The sequence below is a fragment of the Furipterus horrens genome, unplaced genomic scaffold (assembly GCF_987537825.1).
Source record: "Furipterus horrens unplaced genomic scaffold, mFurHor1.1.pri manual_scaffold_13, whole genome shotgun sequence".
Lineage (NCBI taxonomy): Eukaryota > Metazoa > Chordata > Mammalia > Chiroptera > Furipteridae > Furipterus > Furipterus horrens.
The window spans coordinates 7,561,915-7,578,916 of NW_028327183.1; the positions used below are offsets into that span (position 1 = coordinate 7,561,915).

At 43.5% G+C, this 17,002-nt stretch overlaps 1 protein-coding gene across 2 annotated transcripts in view; it reads left to right on the forward strand.

The window, feature by feature from the left end:
* The window catches only part of RSPRY1 (ring finger and SPRY domain containing 1), a 37,638-nt gene extending 21,761 nt beyond the window's left edge, over positions 1–15,877 (forward strand). For both annotated transcript variants that reach the window (XM_090260478.1, XM_090260479.1), the window contains exons 8-15: positions 200–331; positions 1,277–1,392; positions 2,305–2,448; positions 4,984–5,095; positions 6,391–6,493; positions 6,815–6,967; positions 11,075–11,179; positions 14,352–15,877. In XM_090260478.1, the coding sequence (XP_090116604.1) occupies positions 200–331; positions 1,277–1,392; positions 2,305–2,448; positions 4,984–5,095; positions 6,391–6,493; positions 6,815–6,967; positions 11,075–11,179; positions 14,352–14,448 (962 nt within the window). In that variant the 3' untranslated portion in view covers positions 14,449–15,877. The remainder of the gene's footprint in view (positions 1–199; positions 332–1,276; positions 1,393–2,304; positions 2,449–4,983; positions 5,096–6,390; positions 6,494–6,814; positions 6,968–11,074; positions 11,180–14,351) is intronic.
* Positions 15,878–17,002: the final 1,125 nt, after the last annotated feature.

A 17,002-nucleotide genomic window follows, 5' to 3' on the forward strand; every position in this document is an offset into this window, starting at 1 on the left:
CGTGATCACCCGCTTTTTATAGCGAAAAATTTAGTGACGAGGTTGCTACTTTCTAGAAAGTACCAGAGCTTTTGAGCCATGTCCTTGTCCTAGTTTGCAAGTTCTCTAATGACCGCGCCTCACTCCTTCCCACCACTGATCTACCAGCAAATCATCTTAACTTTTTCGGGGTTCATTCAAGGTTTGTCTTTCCAAACAGGTGAAAATAAATTGACTATCTCTGAATCCAGTATTAGTGACCGGCTTGTCACATTGGAGTCCTGGGCTGACGACCCTGATTATCTGAAACGTCAAGTGGGTTTCTGTGCCCAGTGGAGCTTAGACAATCTCTGTAAGTAGCTGTCTTTTGTTCAAGTGCCTGTTTCCATTCCCAAGCCCCTGCCGTTGGACAGACAGGTCCCCATTGTCCTGCCCCTAGGCCTGTTCCCCCACCTGGAATTTCCTCTCTTTACTCTTCTTCCTGTCCCAGCTTTGCTCCTTAAAACTCCAGTTATGTCTTACATACACAACAAGGGGTGCTCCTGGTTTTTCTCTTTTTCTCCTCCAAGGGCTGCTCTAATAAACTATTTTACCAGGGTGTCCTCACCCCGCGTTCACAGCGAGCACAGTGCTGGGGTACAGCTGGGCGTGTGGGGACTGGCTCAGTGCGCAGCCGTGTTCCGCTGGTTACAGGATAATTCTGAAAACGTACAGTTCAGATTGTTGCGCGCAAAATCCAGGCAGCCTTCTTTTTATTGCCTTTGGCTTTATGGCGCTTCGCAGATAATTCCTTTTTTTGCACATTGACGGTAAAGCCAGCAAAAAGGTTACAACTCACCGAAGACTCAGATGATGGTTAGCATTTTTTAGCAATTAAGTATTTTTTAATTAAGGTATATACATTGTCTTTTTAGACATAACACTATTGTACACTTAATAGACTACAATATAGTGTAAACCAATTTTATGCACACTAGGAAACCACAAACTTCCTGTGGCTTTATTGCGATACTCACTTTACTGCAGTGGTCTGGGGCAGAACCCACCGTTTCTCTGAGTCGTGCCTGTAATGAATACAGGAAGCAAAAGAATAAGCCCAGCAACGCTGCCTTTCCTAGTGTCTGCTTAGTAATCTTTGCGTGGTGGTGTAGCCACAAAGCCAAGGTGATAAGGCTTGCTACCAATTCTGCCATCTGTGAGCACCTCCACTTCTGAGCACGAGTGGCATTTAGCCACAGCCCTAGCTCTTTCCCCACAGCAGCCTGCCTTAGAAACATGACCCCTCTTCCTTTTGCAGTTTTGAAAGAAGGTAGGCAGTTGACCTATGAGAAAGTGGACTTGAAGAGCATCAGGGCCATGCTGAACAGCAATGATGTCAGCGAGTACCTGAAGATCTCGCCTCATGGCTTGGAGGTAAAGCTTCTGCAGCGGAGGGGGTGGGGGTGAGAATCTTGTTCTCATTTTCATGTCCCGGTTCTGGACAAAAGCAATTTCCTGCAGAGTAGATGGAAGTTTCTTTCATACTCAGAGAGCGGTTGGAGGTACAGGTGGCAGGAGAGAGGGTGTTGGGATATCCTTTACTCTTATACCCCACACAGTGCTGCACATATATGAAGCACTATAATATTTATTAACTGCTTGGTTTAAATGTGTCCATTTTTAATCTCTGCCATTTTATTCAGCAAAAGGTAAAAAGACTAGTCTTTCTAAAAGAGGCCCTTCCTTTTTTTAATCCCTGCATAGCCAGTTGTATTTGGGCCAGGGCTTCCTCTCTCCCTGTATGTTGGAAATGCTTCTGATTTTGTGGTGAAGGTCGATGAGAGGTCTGCTTATGTACAGGAAGGTACCAGAAGGCACTAGACATGTCGAGATAAAAGAGCTCTTTGAAGAATGGCTGCAAACAGCTCTTTGATCTTACACATTGCCAAATGCTCTATGTACTTCTCTGCTTTCAATTATTTTTAGGTACCGCATCTTATGCGCTTAAGTACCCTTCTTTCCCGCCACCATATCACCTACAGGCCAAGGCAGCGTTCGTGCGTTTGTGGAAGGTTGATTGTACTGAGGGAGCAGGGCTCTGGAAGCGTTTAAAAATGAAGCCAGTAGCCTTCACCAGTTCTTACTGCAGCCACCTTTACGGTCTTCCAATCCTGTTAGAGTCCCCAGGGAATAAAAATGTAACATAGTGTGTGCTTCATTGGGTTTTGCACTTCTTGTCACCAGAAGCGTTCATGAGGGAAAAAATACAGTCAGACTTCTGGGCGTCAGGTCTCTGTGGCAGTCCTCAGGCACCGATGGGGGGTGTCACGTGTCTTGGTTTCCCAGGCCCGCTGTGACGCCTCCTCCTTTGAAAGCGTGCGCTGCACCTTCTGTGTGGACGCTGGCGTGTGGTACTACGAGGTCACCGTGGTCACTTCGGGCGTCATGCAGATCGGCTGGGCCACACGCGACAGCAAATTTCTCAATCACGTGAGTACCCTGGAGAACTGTGCCCGTGGGTGTGGCGGCCATTTCTTGCGGAGTGGGCGGGGGATACTTACTTTTCAGGTAGGTTTACGCAACCGTTGTTTCTTGGGCTGAACCACGGGGTGCCAGATCCTAACACTGGCTTGGTCAGAGAGAGAAAAACAAGTGAAATGGCCCCTGAGCTCTTTTTCTCTGGAGTTTAAGTTCATGGTAATTTTCCACCTAGAGGTTGGATGTGTCCTTTGTATGCTCTGTTCTGGCCCCAGCCATATCTTTGGCTCAGTTTTTATATAGGGACCAGTGATAACTTTTTACCTTACATTTAAGCTTTAAGAACTTTTAAATACGAAATGTAGACTTCTCTTACTTGGCTTACCTTGTAATTAGTAGGCACATTTGTTTTCGGTATTCAGTATTTACCTTTCATTACAGAAAGCAGTAATACAGAAGGGGCGATGAGTCCAGCAGAGGAAGCAGGGTGGGCCTATCACAGCTTGAGTGTGAGAGGTTGGGATTCTTCCCTTTCCTACAGAGGGTGTACCCTTCCAGTGCCTGGTTCAGTCAGCTTGCTTCTGTTAATCAAATTATAAGCTGTTTGGAATCAATCCAGTTTTGATCAGGAATATTTTGCGGATATATGATTTTTACCCTTGGACTGTTTTGTTAACCTCTCGAAGTCTCCATCTCACATGTAAGGTCCTAGGGTGGGTTTTGGAAGTGCTCCAGCAAAGCCACACTACACCTGCCTGCCGTGAGCAGAGTTTCTAAGGGGCCTCTCAGAAAGACTGTATAGTGTCCTAGAATTGTTCGTGGTATTTTGCTAAACTCCTTGGTGGAGAGAGATGGATTGGAAGAAGGGGTCAGGTCCAGATTCTTGTCCAGGGGGCAGAACTAGGCCCCACTGTGCCGTTATTTTTCTCAGGGACCTTACCTGAGGCAGGGCCTCCTAGTCAGCTGGACCTCAGTTAAAACCTGGAAGTTTGGGGCTTTTGTGTGGCACCGTGTAGTCAGAAGCAAGTGGGTCTGGAGAACAATGCTAGTTAGCTAGTCTCTTAATTCCCAACTTGGGCACTGATTTAAAGCAGCAGGTAGTATCCATTACACTGACAGCTGCCCCAAATGATGTCCTAAAGAGGACTTTTTAGGACTTAAAAAAAAACAAAAACAAATACAGCCTTAGCCAGTGTGGCTCAGTTGGCTGGAGCATCATCCCATAGACCAAAAGGGGTCACAGGTTCGATTGTCAGTCCGGGCACATACCTAGGTTGTGGGTTCTATCCCCAGTCCAGGCGTGTAGGAGAAGGCAACCAATCATTGTTCCTCTCTTTCTCTCTCTCTCTCCCCCTCCCCCCTTTCTCTCTAAAGGCAATGAAAGAAATGTCCTTGGATGAGGATTAAAAAATAATAATCTTAATTTCTGGAGCAACTTCAATTTAGAGTCTATCATCTGATCCCCACAGCAGCTTTTACTCTCACAGTTCCCGTTTCACAGCTGAGAAAGCCGAGAGCAGGACGTAGAAAAACGAGGACCAGAACTCGGTTGCCTTCCTGTTGTACAACCGTTGTTTCTTTGTATTGGAAGTAGGGAGAGTCTCAGGGCATTATCTGATCTCCTCATTCCAGAAAAATTACTTAAGAAATAGAAGACATACGGATTTCTCTAGGGAGGAAGCTTCGATATAAAATGCGTTTTTCCTAATGCGGCAACAAACACACCACAGGGCTAGGTGTAGTGTACCTGCGACTGGATGTTGCAAATGTATTTTTTTAATGACCAGTGAAGCTGGGTCATTTTATCTGATGGATGAAGCTCATTTCTGTCATGTAGTTGCAGAAACTTTGGCTCCTCGAGTTAAGAGGCTTAAAATACTCTTTCTACCCTCCAAACTGCTTGATAGACTATTAATTTCTTTCTTGAAAAAACAAAAACAATTTTTTTTTTTTTTGTGATCCAAGTACTGGATGATTCCCTGTTAGAAACTGATGAAGTCTGGTATATCTTTTTCCGAATGCAGGATTTTAACGATGTTGTCATACTTACAACTTTGACTCAGATGGACATTGTTCTGGTGATTCAGACTCCTTTTGCCTGTACAGACAGGGTGTGGCTTTATGGAATAAGTCATTCCGTGTATACACCCAGGTTCTGAAGATTGGCAGTCAGTCCATAGTGCCTTTTCTTTTAACTCATACAGCTTGGGCTTCAGTTTTGAAAGGATGATCAAAGTGTTGTGCTCGGAGATAGAGCATTTAAATGAGAAACTTAAGAATAGTTCCTGCCTCCAGCCTGAAGACGGTTGGTGGGAATTGAATGAACTCACAGATGTGAAACGTGGCAAATATTTGTTGGTGAAGTCATTCTCTGTTCACTTGGAAGCAGACCTCTGGGTCAGAGTTTTGGTATCTTCCAGGAATATAGGCGCTTCCTCCACCCAAAACACTTAGAGTTCCAGCTACCAGGCCAGTGGTTAAAAAAAGCCACACTTTTCCCCTGACACAGCAGGCCTTGCTGATCTTCTGGGCCCTGTCTCCCTCCAGGAAGGCTATGGCATTGGGGACGATGAGTACTCCTGCGCATACGATGGCTGCCGGCAGCTGATTTGGTACAATGCCAGGAGTAAGCCCCACCTCCACCCGTGCTGGAAAGAAGGTATTCATTTCTCTCCATCATGAATTTATCCACTAGGTTAAGACATTAAGGCATCGGTGATTACGAAGCATCTATTATGTTGGGCCTTGAGATGTTTTAATGGAAGAATATTAAATGTGAAAAGGGGTAATTACCCAACATAAGTCTTCTTTTTAATGGCTTTTGCAGGTTCTTAAAACAATATAAAACTTCATTTAACAGAGCATAAGACAGAGGCCCTGTCTACAAAGACTGTGTAGTTTGTTTTTTAAATATTTTTTAAGGACTACTGAAGTAATATGTTTAGTATATAAAAATTTGGAAAGTAGGGGAAAAAATAAAAATGAAACTAAAATTCCATGTAATTCCTCCATTCAGATTTTTTCTAATGCTTAAAATTTGGTGTAACTATATTATTATAAAATTGTACTATATTAATCAATGCCTCAAGATTGGATAGTTAACATCTTAATTTTTTAAAATTACTATTATAAAATATTATAAACCATTCTGGAATTTCTCAGGGTAAATGCTTAAAGTGAAACTTCTCTGGCTAGGGATATAAAGAATTTCATTTTTTGAATTCTTTTGCTATATAATACCAGATTTTCCTCCACCAGCAACGATTGTCCATTTTTCTGGTCATCATCCTATAATTCATGTGTTCATCTTTAACAATTTAAAAAGCAAAAATTTTATGAGCGAAGATTAATGCCATTTTTAAAAACATGTTTTGGGCCCTGACTGGTGTGGCTCAGTGGATTGAGTGCCAGCCTGCGAACCATAGGGTCACCGATTCGATTCCCCAGTCAGCGCACATACCTGGGTTGAAGGCCAGGTGCCCAGTTGGGGGCGTGTGAGAGGCAACCACACATTGATGTTTCTCTCCCTCTCTTTTGCCGTCCCTTCCCCTCTCTCTAAAAATAAATAAATAAAATCTTTAAAAAAAAGGAAAAACACATTTTTGGGGGCAGTTGTTATCTACCATAGGAAGTTTTAAATCTCAACCCAGAGGCAAAAAAAGCTCATGATTTTGATTTCACTGGTCCCAAAATGCACACTTTTTTCCACATTTTTAACATCGTTGAAATTGGGCCTGTCCTAGAGTAATTGATAGCACTTTCTTCTTAACAGTACATTAGAATACTGGTTATGTAGGGGGTCAGAGCAGCTGCAGAAGAAGCAGGAAAGGTGGGTATGTTGAATCCATGGCTACAAATGCAGGCTCAGTACTGTGACATTAAAACCCTGAGACACTTAGCAGAATCCCAGTAGTATGCACCCTTGTCCTAACAGCGTTTTGTTTTATCCTGTAGGAGATACGGTAGGATTTCTGCTGGACTTGAATGAAAAGCAGATGATCTTCTTTTTAAATGGCAACCAGCTGCCACCTGAGAAGCAAGTCTTTTCATCTACTGTGTGAGTAGCTTTCCCCAGGCAAAAATTTGAGGAGGTGCATGGAATGCACTTTTCTCCAGAAAAAAGACTTTGTTCGTTTATATAGTCAGTTGTGATGAGAAACAATTTTATTTCACGTAATTGGGGACCCATTTGATCAGACCTAAAGCTATCCCACAGTTTGACCTAGGAAGATAAGGGCAGGAGATTCTCAGCTTCCCAGTCTGTCTAGGTCAGTAAGCAGAACTTGTCCCCGTTTCAGCTAGGATGAAAACCACTTCATGTGTGAGCTTTGCTTTGTTTTTACGAATTTTCCTAACCTCTATTCATTTTTATCTGCAGATCTGGATTTTTTGCTGCAGCTAGTTTCATGTCATATCAACAGTGTGAGTTCAATTTTGGAGCAAAACCATTCAAATATCCACCATCTATGAAATTTAGCACTTTTAATGATTACGCCTTCCTAACAGCTGAAGATAAAATCATATTGCCAAGGTAAGGAATCTGCACACGCTGTCTCCAGACTTTCACATGTATCTCATAAGAGATTACAAGTTTCTAAGAGGCTTTTTTTCAGTTTTACACAAATGATTTTGAAAAGCTCAGTGAAATGGTGACTTCCTAGGAACTCTGAATTACTAAAACGCATCCCAGAAGAGAGATAAACAAAAACAATTATTTTAAAATTAATTGAAAAAAATTCAGAGCCGTGTTCCCCAGAAGCACCTGACTGGGCGGTTTCACAGGGGACCGCCACCGGGCGGTGAGGTGACAGGTAACATCGTTGCTCTTTACAAAGGCACAGGACTCGGGAAGAAAGAGCACTTCCAAACGACTGTTATGAGCCAGATAACACTGGTTATGAATGTCAGACAATGTAACAACGCACCTACACCAAAACCCCTGCCAGCTCACTTCACCTGAATATCAGTGTGAGAATCCTACACATCAGGAGATTAAGTGCACCTTGTAACAGACTTGGGTTTATTGAGACAGACTTCTTGTTGAGTTCTAGCTGTGCGGTAAAGACGCCAACCATTAGAACAGTGAAGGCCATCTGGGGTAAAATTTCACAGCCATTACTTGCCAACAGCTGTGGAGGGCATAGTCGCAATGGAAAGGTGCCTGCTTTTCTTCCTTATGTGGTGGTCGTGGTCTGTTCCTTACACTGGGAAAGACTCCAGCTACTTCAGGTTGTAACTTGTTTCACACGAGGAGCAGAAGTTTATCATCTTTTAACAGATCGGCTTCCTGGACTTTGTGAGGAAGGGTATTCCTGTTCCTAATAGCACGTGTGTTATATTGATGACGGAGTCTCCCTCAGCCGGGAAGGCGACCACACTGGCCCCAGCTGCCAGGGCTGGGCCGTTCTGCCCCTGAACGTACCTGTGACAGTGTTGTAACCCTCGCTCCTATTGGCTCAGATAGCAGGTCCGTAAACAGCCCTTCTGGGCTCTGCTTCACCTGAGACTCAGCGCCCCAGGGCTTGAGAGAGCCTCAGCAGTTCCCAGATGAACTAGGAAACGTCACACAGGGACAGCAGCGTTGTCTGCCGCACAGAACCTCCAGAAATGGTCCCAGAGCAGAAGGGCTGCTTACATCCCAGCTTAGGGACCTGCAGTTTATTCCTAGAACTTGTCTTGGTGCCTGACAGAGAGTCTGAGCTTGAGCTCCTGTTGGTGAAAGGCTGAAGTCACAGCTCTGTCCTCTGTCACACCCCGCCACTTTTATTTAGCCTGTCTCTTTGGCCGCAGCACGTAAATCAGTTCGCCTTCTCACATATGCCACGAGAGCTGCGACCAGCCCACCTAAGAGTGCCTCTGCAGGCTTGCCGAAGTTCGAATGGCTGCAGCATTTAGTCAACCACCCCTGCGGGGTCAAACTTCCCAGAAGTCAGGTGGTAACGGGCATCTGCCCTCGGTAGGCCTCCTTTTGTGGGCAGCTTCTAGGTACTCCCGGCGCCACGTCAGTTCAGCGCCCTCAGTGCAGCCCACCCTCACTGGGAAGAGCAGAGTCACAAGCTGGGGCGGTGCTGTGCTGCCCTGGACCGCGCTGTCTCTGACAGTGACACCAGGGGAGCAGTGTCGGGGCTCACTGAGCACCTTTCTCAATGCCACCCTCTTGCTGGTGCATTCCAGTCAGCCTTACTTACACACTGTGGCACTAAGTGTTAACACGCCCAAGACTGTTTTCTACGTCATTAATATTTTCAGCCCGTGTCCAAAATTTTATATTCAGGGATAATTTTCTACTCACTGGAATAGTATTCCTTCCTGGCTTCAGAGTAGGCGATTGTGGCCCTGTTACTACTTGGGATTTTGTAGATTGTTCTATATTGTGTGTATTCTCTGTAATATTTCTCCCTTTATTCACTCTTTTTTTTTTCTTCATAATCTTTTATAATGGAAAACTTTAAATACACAAGAAAAAAGAGAATAGTACAATGAAGCACCGTATATGCATCCATCTCTCAGCTATGGTAGTCATCCATGCTGGGCCACCTGCTTCTCCAGCGGTCTTCCTTCCTCTTGTTAATAACTCCATTATCGCCCCAGTTTCCCTGGCCGTGATCCTGGAGTATCCTTGACACCTTTCTTTCTGCCGTTCCCATATCCGATTCCTCAGCAAATCCTGCAGACTCTGTCTTCAGGTTATATCCCAGATCCAGCTACTACTTATCATTCTCACTGCTGCCTCATTGTTCAAGCCTCCATTTCCCTCCTGGGTCATTTGTGCCCTGCATCTAACTAGTCTCCTTGTTCCCGCCTTGACCCCCTTCAGTATGTTCAACACGGGCTCCAGAATGATTGTGTTACAGTTTAAATCAGATCATGTGCTTCTCTGCTCAAAATACTGAGTGGCTTTCCACTTCACTTAAGGTAAAAGCTTAAATCCTTACAGCAATGTACCATGCCCTACACAATTTGTCCCCTCTTCTCTATTACAAAGTCTTTGACTTCATCTCCTACCATCTCCCATTTGCTTATGCTCCTTATTGAGCCACCTGGCCTCCTTGCTGCTTCTAAAACATACTGTCGTTTTATTTATTTATGTTAAAGAGAGGGGAAGGAGGGAGAAAGAGAGGGAGAGAAACATCCATCAGTTGCCTCTGGCACGCCCCCAACTGGGGACCTGGCCCACAGCCCAGGCACGTGCCCTGACTGGGAATCGAACCAGTGACGGTACAGTTCACAGACCAGCACTCAATCCACTGAGCCACACCAGCCAAGGTTAAATGTCACTTTTTCTGGTACACCCTCCTTATCCTTCTCCCCGCTTTATTTAACATTCTATTTCACTTTTTTATTTAGTGTACTGTCTGTCTCCCCGCACTGGAATGCAGGCTCTCTGAAGGCAGAACTACATTTTTCAGTCCTCTGCCCACCGCTGCATCTCCAGGGCTGGGAACAGGGCCTGGCACACAGTGAGGCCTTAGGTGCTTGAATGGTTGTCTGTGTTTCTCTTGCCCATCCATCGGGCTGACCCTCAGCAGTGTGGCTCTGCCTGTCTGCATTTCCATTCCCAACTGAGTGCAAGGGTCTAAGCTGAGGTGTCTGGACTTCCAGGGAGTCTGTGATGGGCAATTATAAAAACCTTGAAATTGTATGAAAACATGTTTGTGCTTTTTTCTTGGGAAAGGCCCTGTGCTTTACATCAAATTCTCAGAAATGTATGATTTAACAAGGTTGAAAATTTGCAGGTAAAAGATAAAGAATGCTGGACTTAGAACTAAAAGATTTGACCCTGATTCCTGAATCTGATTACTGTGCGTGACCTTATGCAAATCATTTCCTTGAACTATTTGTACAATGGGAGTGACCGTGCCACCTTCATTCCAAATGGAATTCAGTGATTTCAGATCTTTGTAAGAGTGAAATGAGATGTGTGTGAAAACTACTGGACAAAGCTTAGTACACTTCACATTGTTGATGCTAGAGCTTCCAAATCTACAGAAAATTTTATGAGTTTTTTGTATTTATTTGAGCCAAACTGAGAACACGCCCAGGGCAAGATCTCAGTGGGCTGAGAAAACGCTCCAGATAATGGCACTTCGGCAGTTCTTTATATGCACTTAGAACCCAAGGAGAAAAGTAAGAAAGGCACATGAAATCCCTTGGTGGTGGATTAAGGAGGCAAGAATAAGCAAAGCGGGGGTGGTGCTAGGGTGGGTGGGTGCAGGATAGTTAACATTTATCACTTACGGTAAACAGAGGTCGCAGGCAACGAGGTAACAGTGAGGGTTCCAGGTGCTCTGCCTAGTGGTCACGCCGCCCAGGGGTTTGGAGGAGATTGACGTTTCACAGGTTTGCTGTCCTGGGGGCCTGAGCACCACAGATGGGGCTGAAGGAGGTGAAGATGAACCTTCTACTATGGAATTGATAAGCCTGGGGTATGGCCGCCTACCGTGGACTGCCCGCCCAGTTAGGGCTCCGTAGTTATTTCAGCAACTTGTCAGGCCTGCCACGGCCCCCACAGTGTGTCCGTTGTGCTGTGTGGCCCCGTTTTTGTTCACAACCCACACACAGCATTTTCAGAGCGTTTCCTGTGCCTCACTGCTGACAGGACCCATCTGTTTGGTGACACACTGTGTCCTCTCCTCAGGCACAGACGTCTTGCTCTGCTGAAGCAGGTCAGTATCCGGGAAAACTGCTGCTCCCTGTGCTGTGACGAGGTAGCAGACACACAGTTGAAGCCATGTGGACACAGGTAAGAGGGTTTGTTCCTATTTTGTACATTATATTAAGCGAAGTTTCATCCTGTCCTTGAATTGCTTTTAGAGTGTTACCAGTTTCATGGCTGTGCATCAAGCCTTGTTTTATCTAAAGTGGGCTGAATGAAGAATTAGATTTGCCACACAGTGTATGGCTGTATTCCAGAGAGTACCTGAGATAGAAGAAGCTGCTTGATACGGAAGGCCTGGGTTTTGTCAATACCATCTGAATTGTGCCTTGCAGCTGGAGACCTGCCCAGTGTGCCACTTCCACATCACACAAGGATATTCATGCGCTTCTTGGGCAATTCTTAGTCTTAGAGCTTCCTCATAGATGTATTATTCATATTCCCAGCCGTCAGGAAGGCAGCGCCGCCTTGCCACCTAACCAGACTTCGGTTGTATGAGACAAACGCAGAGAGCAGCCCAGACCCTACAGGAATGAGTGGCTGAACATGAGCACAAGAAAACCACCCCAGCCAGGGCGAGAAAGGGGTCGGCCCAGGCGGAGTCCTGCTTGCTTACAGCGGTGCTCATGCCGATGCCCCAGGCCGGCTCCTGCACTTCATCCCAGCCCGTACCCTGCCTTGCTCTTATGTTTGATGTAGCTTTAGCCACCAGGTCTCCTAGGGGTCTGGAGCCTGGAGTCATGGACGCCAGCCTATGTCCTGCGCCCCGCCCCCCCCCCCCCAGGTATAACTCAGCCTGGGCCCCTGCCTGCCTCTCCTCATCTGCTGCCTTTTGAAACTGGTTGTTATCTAACGGCTGCTCGGGGACATGCGTCCAGTGTCCCGCGGTCCACCCGCGCCTGTTCTTCTGAAAGAAGGGCACAGCCGTGCCAGCTGTGGCCATTCCTTGTATCAGCTCTACCACCCAGAATTCCTTCCTTTGAGCCCCTTTGGAGGTTTTTGTTATCAAGGCCTCGCAGGCTGATGCAGAGTTTAAGAGCTGGGTATCTTGATTTTTTTTTTTTTTCTTGATGCCCTTTTTGGTCTTTGTTCTGTGAGTGTGTTAATATCCCAAACAGCAGGGTCTGGTCCTACTCATTTTTGTGCTCTCTGGCCCTTCGCAGTGGTTTTTGCACACAATAAGGGCTCATGAAAGAAAACTGAAATCTAAAAACTTTGAACCAGGTATGTTAAATATGAGCACAGTCTCCTTAATAGATAAATCCAAAACTGGTTAGAGGAGGAAATTAAAAGAATTATAAAAAATTTAGCTCAACTTTCAACAGCAACATAAAAGAATGTGGGGAGGGGGGGTCAAGAAAAGAAATCTGAGTAAACTGAATAACATGAACAGACCCTGAGAAGAGACTGAAAATCTTACACACCTGTTACCATAGAAGAACTTGAGCTAATGATCAAAGCTACCTTTGCGTTTGCCCCAAAAACACTAAGCCCAGATGGTTTCACAGGTGAATCCTTCAGACTTTCAGGGAGTAGACAAATAGAGTCTATTTAAATTTCTCCAGGCCATAGAGAAAATAGGAAAACTACCACATTCTTTTTACAAAGCTCCATGATAAACATACCAAAAGCCGATAAAGGAAACACGAAAAAAGAAAACATGTACATCTAAAAATCTCAAATATTAGCAATAGGCCCTAGCAACACTATCAAGGGGGAGCTTATCCCAGGAATGCAAGGACGGCACAATGTAAGAAATATACTGGTGTGTAATGTATTTAAATAGGCCAGCAGGAGGAGGTGCAGGGATTTAAACACTTTCTCCCAAAATGCTGCAAAGGCATTCATTAAAATTAAATATCCCTTCCTAGTGGATGAAATATTTCAAAACAAAGGAATGGAAGGAAGAAAACCATATAAAATAGGAATGTGTGGGTACTTCCTTAACGATATAAAGACATATATCTCTCAACCAAATGCTAGCATCTTTTTAATGGTGACATGCTGGAAGTATTCCAACAAATGTTGGCGACAAGATAAGGATGCTTGCAGGCAGTGCTATGACGTGCATTATATAAGCTAAGGCAGTTAGACGAGAGAAAAGGGGGGAACAAACTGGAAGGAGGTGCACAGTCATCATTTGGAGATGATAGATCAAACCCCTGGCTATCAGGAGAATTGAGTGAAAACCTGTTGAATAAACTAGTCAGCTACAAAAAACAGTAGCTCTTCTGTGTCTGAATAGTAACCAGTTAGAACATGTAATTGAAGATTCCTTTTACAATCTAGAAATATGTAGTGCCTATGTGAAGAAAACTTTTAAACTACCAAGGAATGTAATAGAAGACGTGAGTAAATAATCTGCTCCTGGATAGGAAGACCTCTCCATGTTGTAAAGGTGACCATTTTCCCTGAACCCTAAGTTTACTTTGGTCCATATAAAAAGGGCAACATTTTTTTTTTCTAGAAATTGAAATGCTAATTTAAAAATTCATGTGATATTAAGGCCAGAAACATTTTCTTTTTTGTCTAGTTTTATGGGTTTGTTTGTTTGTTTTAAGAGTATTTATTTATTTTTAGGGAAGGGAGGGAGAAAGGGAGAGAAACATGGATATGGGAGAGATACATTGTTTGGAGAGATACATCAGGGAACAAACCTGCAACCCAGGCATGTGTCCTGACTGGGAATTGAACCAGTGACCTTTCACGTTGTGGGATGATTCCCAACCGACTGAGCCACACTGGTCAGGGCAGGTCAGAAAATTCTAAAGACGAGGTACACTTACCATATCTTAAAATATATTAAAACAAATGTTTATTGTTTGGTCCTAATATGTGAACAAAATCACAGAACAATAGAACAGAATAGAAGCCCAGAAATAGAACTAACTACAAATGAAAAGTTAACACATAATATACTGTGTCAAATCTATGATCAAACACGGACTAGTCGGCAAACGATATTGTGCTAAATGCCTAGCTGTCTAGGAAAAAGTGTCGTCTCTGCACACGCATGCACATCTGCATGTATGTGCTGTGTGCACGCAGGCTTCCGGGAAGAATGTGCGTGCACTTCCTCAGAGGAGGAAGATTGAGGATCAGAAATGGGAGACTTATTATTTATATATTTACTTCATTATTTTAGCCGTTAATTATTACCCGTTCAATTCACAAGCTCATTACCATTTTATACAGATTGAGCCGGCAGCAGGGCTCCTTTTGAAGCGCTCCCCTAACTGGCATTTGTCTTTCCCCTCAGTGACCTGTGCATGAATTGTGCCTTGCAACTGGAGACCTGCCCATTGTGTCGTAAGGAAATAGTGTCCAGAGTCCGACAGATCTCTCACATTTCATGACACATGTGAAGAGGCATCATGGACTTATTTCTACTCAATTCCAGCCAACGTTGAAAAGAAAAAGAAAAAAAAAAAACCATCTCTAATCAGTTGTACGCACATTGAAACTTATAGCCATGGCCAGATTTTATGCTAAAAATGGTAGTTTGTCAAAAACAAAATTCTCTTAGAATCTAACCCAACTTGCCAGCCCTGAGAAATTCCTTCCAAGCCAAGGGAAGCCGAATGCTAACAAGCTAGGCCTGGGGTACTTCCGGGACGAACAGTAGGGAAAGTGCCCTCTTGAGTGCTGGAGCCACATGGGAATTCTTGTTGGGTTCATTTGATTGTTTAATACAGGATGTGTAGTCTCATATTCTATAAAGTTTTATTTTGGATAGAAGGTCATTACGGAGAAGTAAATGATGCCATTTCTGGGTCACATGTGACTGCCCACTGGTCAGAGGTAGAGGAGTGTTAAGGGTGGATATTGCACTGTAAGACTTGAATCTATAAAATGAGAATCACATAGGTCAATACTACAGGCAACTTGGAGGGCCTGAGAGAGGGTGCACAGACTGTAGGGGAAAAACCCAGGTTTTTGATATTTCAGTGATCCCAAAGAACATTCTGGTTTTTTTTAACTGCAGAAAATTGGTGGTATTTCCACATTCATGGTGTTTCTATCCAATTTCAGTACCCACATTTTGTGAGGAAAAAAGTTTTAACAATGCAGGAGGAATTCTTAAATTAATTGCAATGATTGACTGGAGAAAATTTGGTATTTAGGGTATTTTTAAGGTACCATCAAATCAGGTTTTTTGTTAAAAAAAATTTTTTTTAATCAGTGTTGTTTTTGGAAGTAATATACTTTCAAACTCTTGAACTAATAGTCTCAAAAACTCTTAGAGGACAGTCTGAGAGCACGTATTCCTATTGTTTTAAATAAATAACATGTTTTTGAACAGTAATTTCAATCATGGATTGTTGACTATGTCTTCATCGAAAGTGTTAATCCCTCTCAGGGTCTCTGGTGAAGACCTTCAAGAGTTTGGTTTTTTCTCCCAGAAAATTGGAAGGTAGAATTGTAAATTCATAGAACTTATTTTATAATGGTGTACCTCAGCAGCTGCCTTTCAATTTATGCCAAGTCCTTACTGAGTTTATACTTGAATAGTAAATATGTCTTCTGAGTTTTACAATGTCTTAAACTCAATGCACATTTTTTTTTTCTTTCCCCACCCTTTCTTGTTTGTAGTTCATTAAAATGTCCTATTACAGAGCTGATTTCCTTCCTGGCTGTACTTGTTGGGGTGCTGGATTTTTTCCATGTCTTTGTCTTCCATGAATTCAAATATATATATAAATATATATGTTCTTTTCTTTAGCTTGTGGTGAATACAGTAATTTGCCTTGAAGAAATAAAACATTTGTTGCCTTTTTTTACTAAGATTTCACAACTTTCATTGGTGCCTGCTGCTAAAGTTCCAAGACAGCATACTCTTAAGTTGAAGGATAACGCTTCAGAATAGGAGAGAATCAAGTATTAGAATTAAGAAGCAGGATTAATCACTGTTCATCTGGCAAATCTTTATTGAGCATCTAATATGTTTTGCGCACTGTGCTGATATGGTATCAAAAGAGATCTATTCATAGAGCTTTCTTACAACTGGTAGTGGGAAGAAGACACTATATTTGTGTTGATTATAATAAGTTGTTAGTGCCTTTGAAGAAAATAATGGGATGCTGTGAGAGAGAATGAGGGGAACTTAGTTTAGATGGAGGGGAAGTGCAAAAGAATCCTCACTGAGAAAGAAAGATTAGTAAAAACTTGAAGAAGTGGGCCATGGCCAGGCAGAGAGACTTAAGTTTCTAGGACTGGGTAGCCACCTGAATATATTACAGGCAAAGGCACTAACTCAGGATTCTGAAAGGAGCTCAGTGGGCTTCCGGGTCTAATGGAGGGCCTCTAGCTAGTAAGACAGGAACGGGATGGGCTGAGCTGAACTGTATACTCCAGCCATGGAGAGATCAGGGGACTGCTCATGAAGCCATGTGAAGGATTCTGTATTTTATCCTAAGGGCAACAGAAAGCAAAGAAGTTTAAGCAATGCAAGTGCTTTGATAAATATAATCATTTTAACAGATGGCTCTGGCTTCAGTATGGAGACGGGTGGAGGTAGGGTGCAGGGTAGAAGATGAACAAAAAATGGGAATAGTAAGACCAGTAGGGAGACTTGTAAGTGATTCAGCTGAGAGGCGAAAGTAATCTGTAAAGCCAGTGGAGACAGAGAAAAGTACATGAAATTAACAGGTAATCTGCCAATAGTCAAAGGAATGCAGGAGCCTATTAGCTTTCTAGAAATCTACTCTTGAATTTTGTTCATAAGATTAATCTACTTTTCCAATGCTAGACCATAAAAATGAGGACTTGAATATTAAATTTTTCAGGATGGAAGCAAAGTTGTAATCTTGGAGCTACTCCAAAGGGAAAGATATTTACGTCACATAGAAGAGAAAAAACTAGCAAGCTTTGTGGAAGAGAATAAACAATAGATCTGTAGTCTGCATGGCC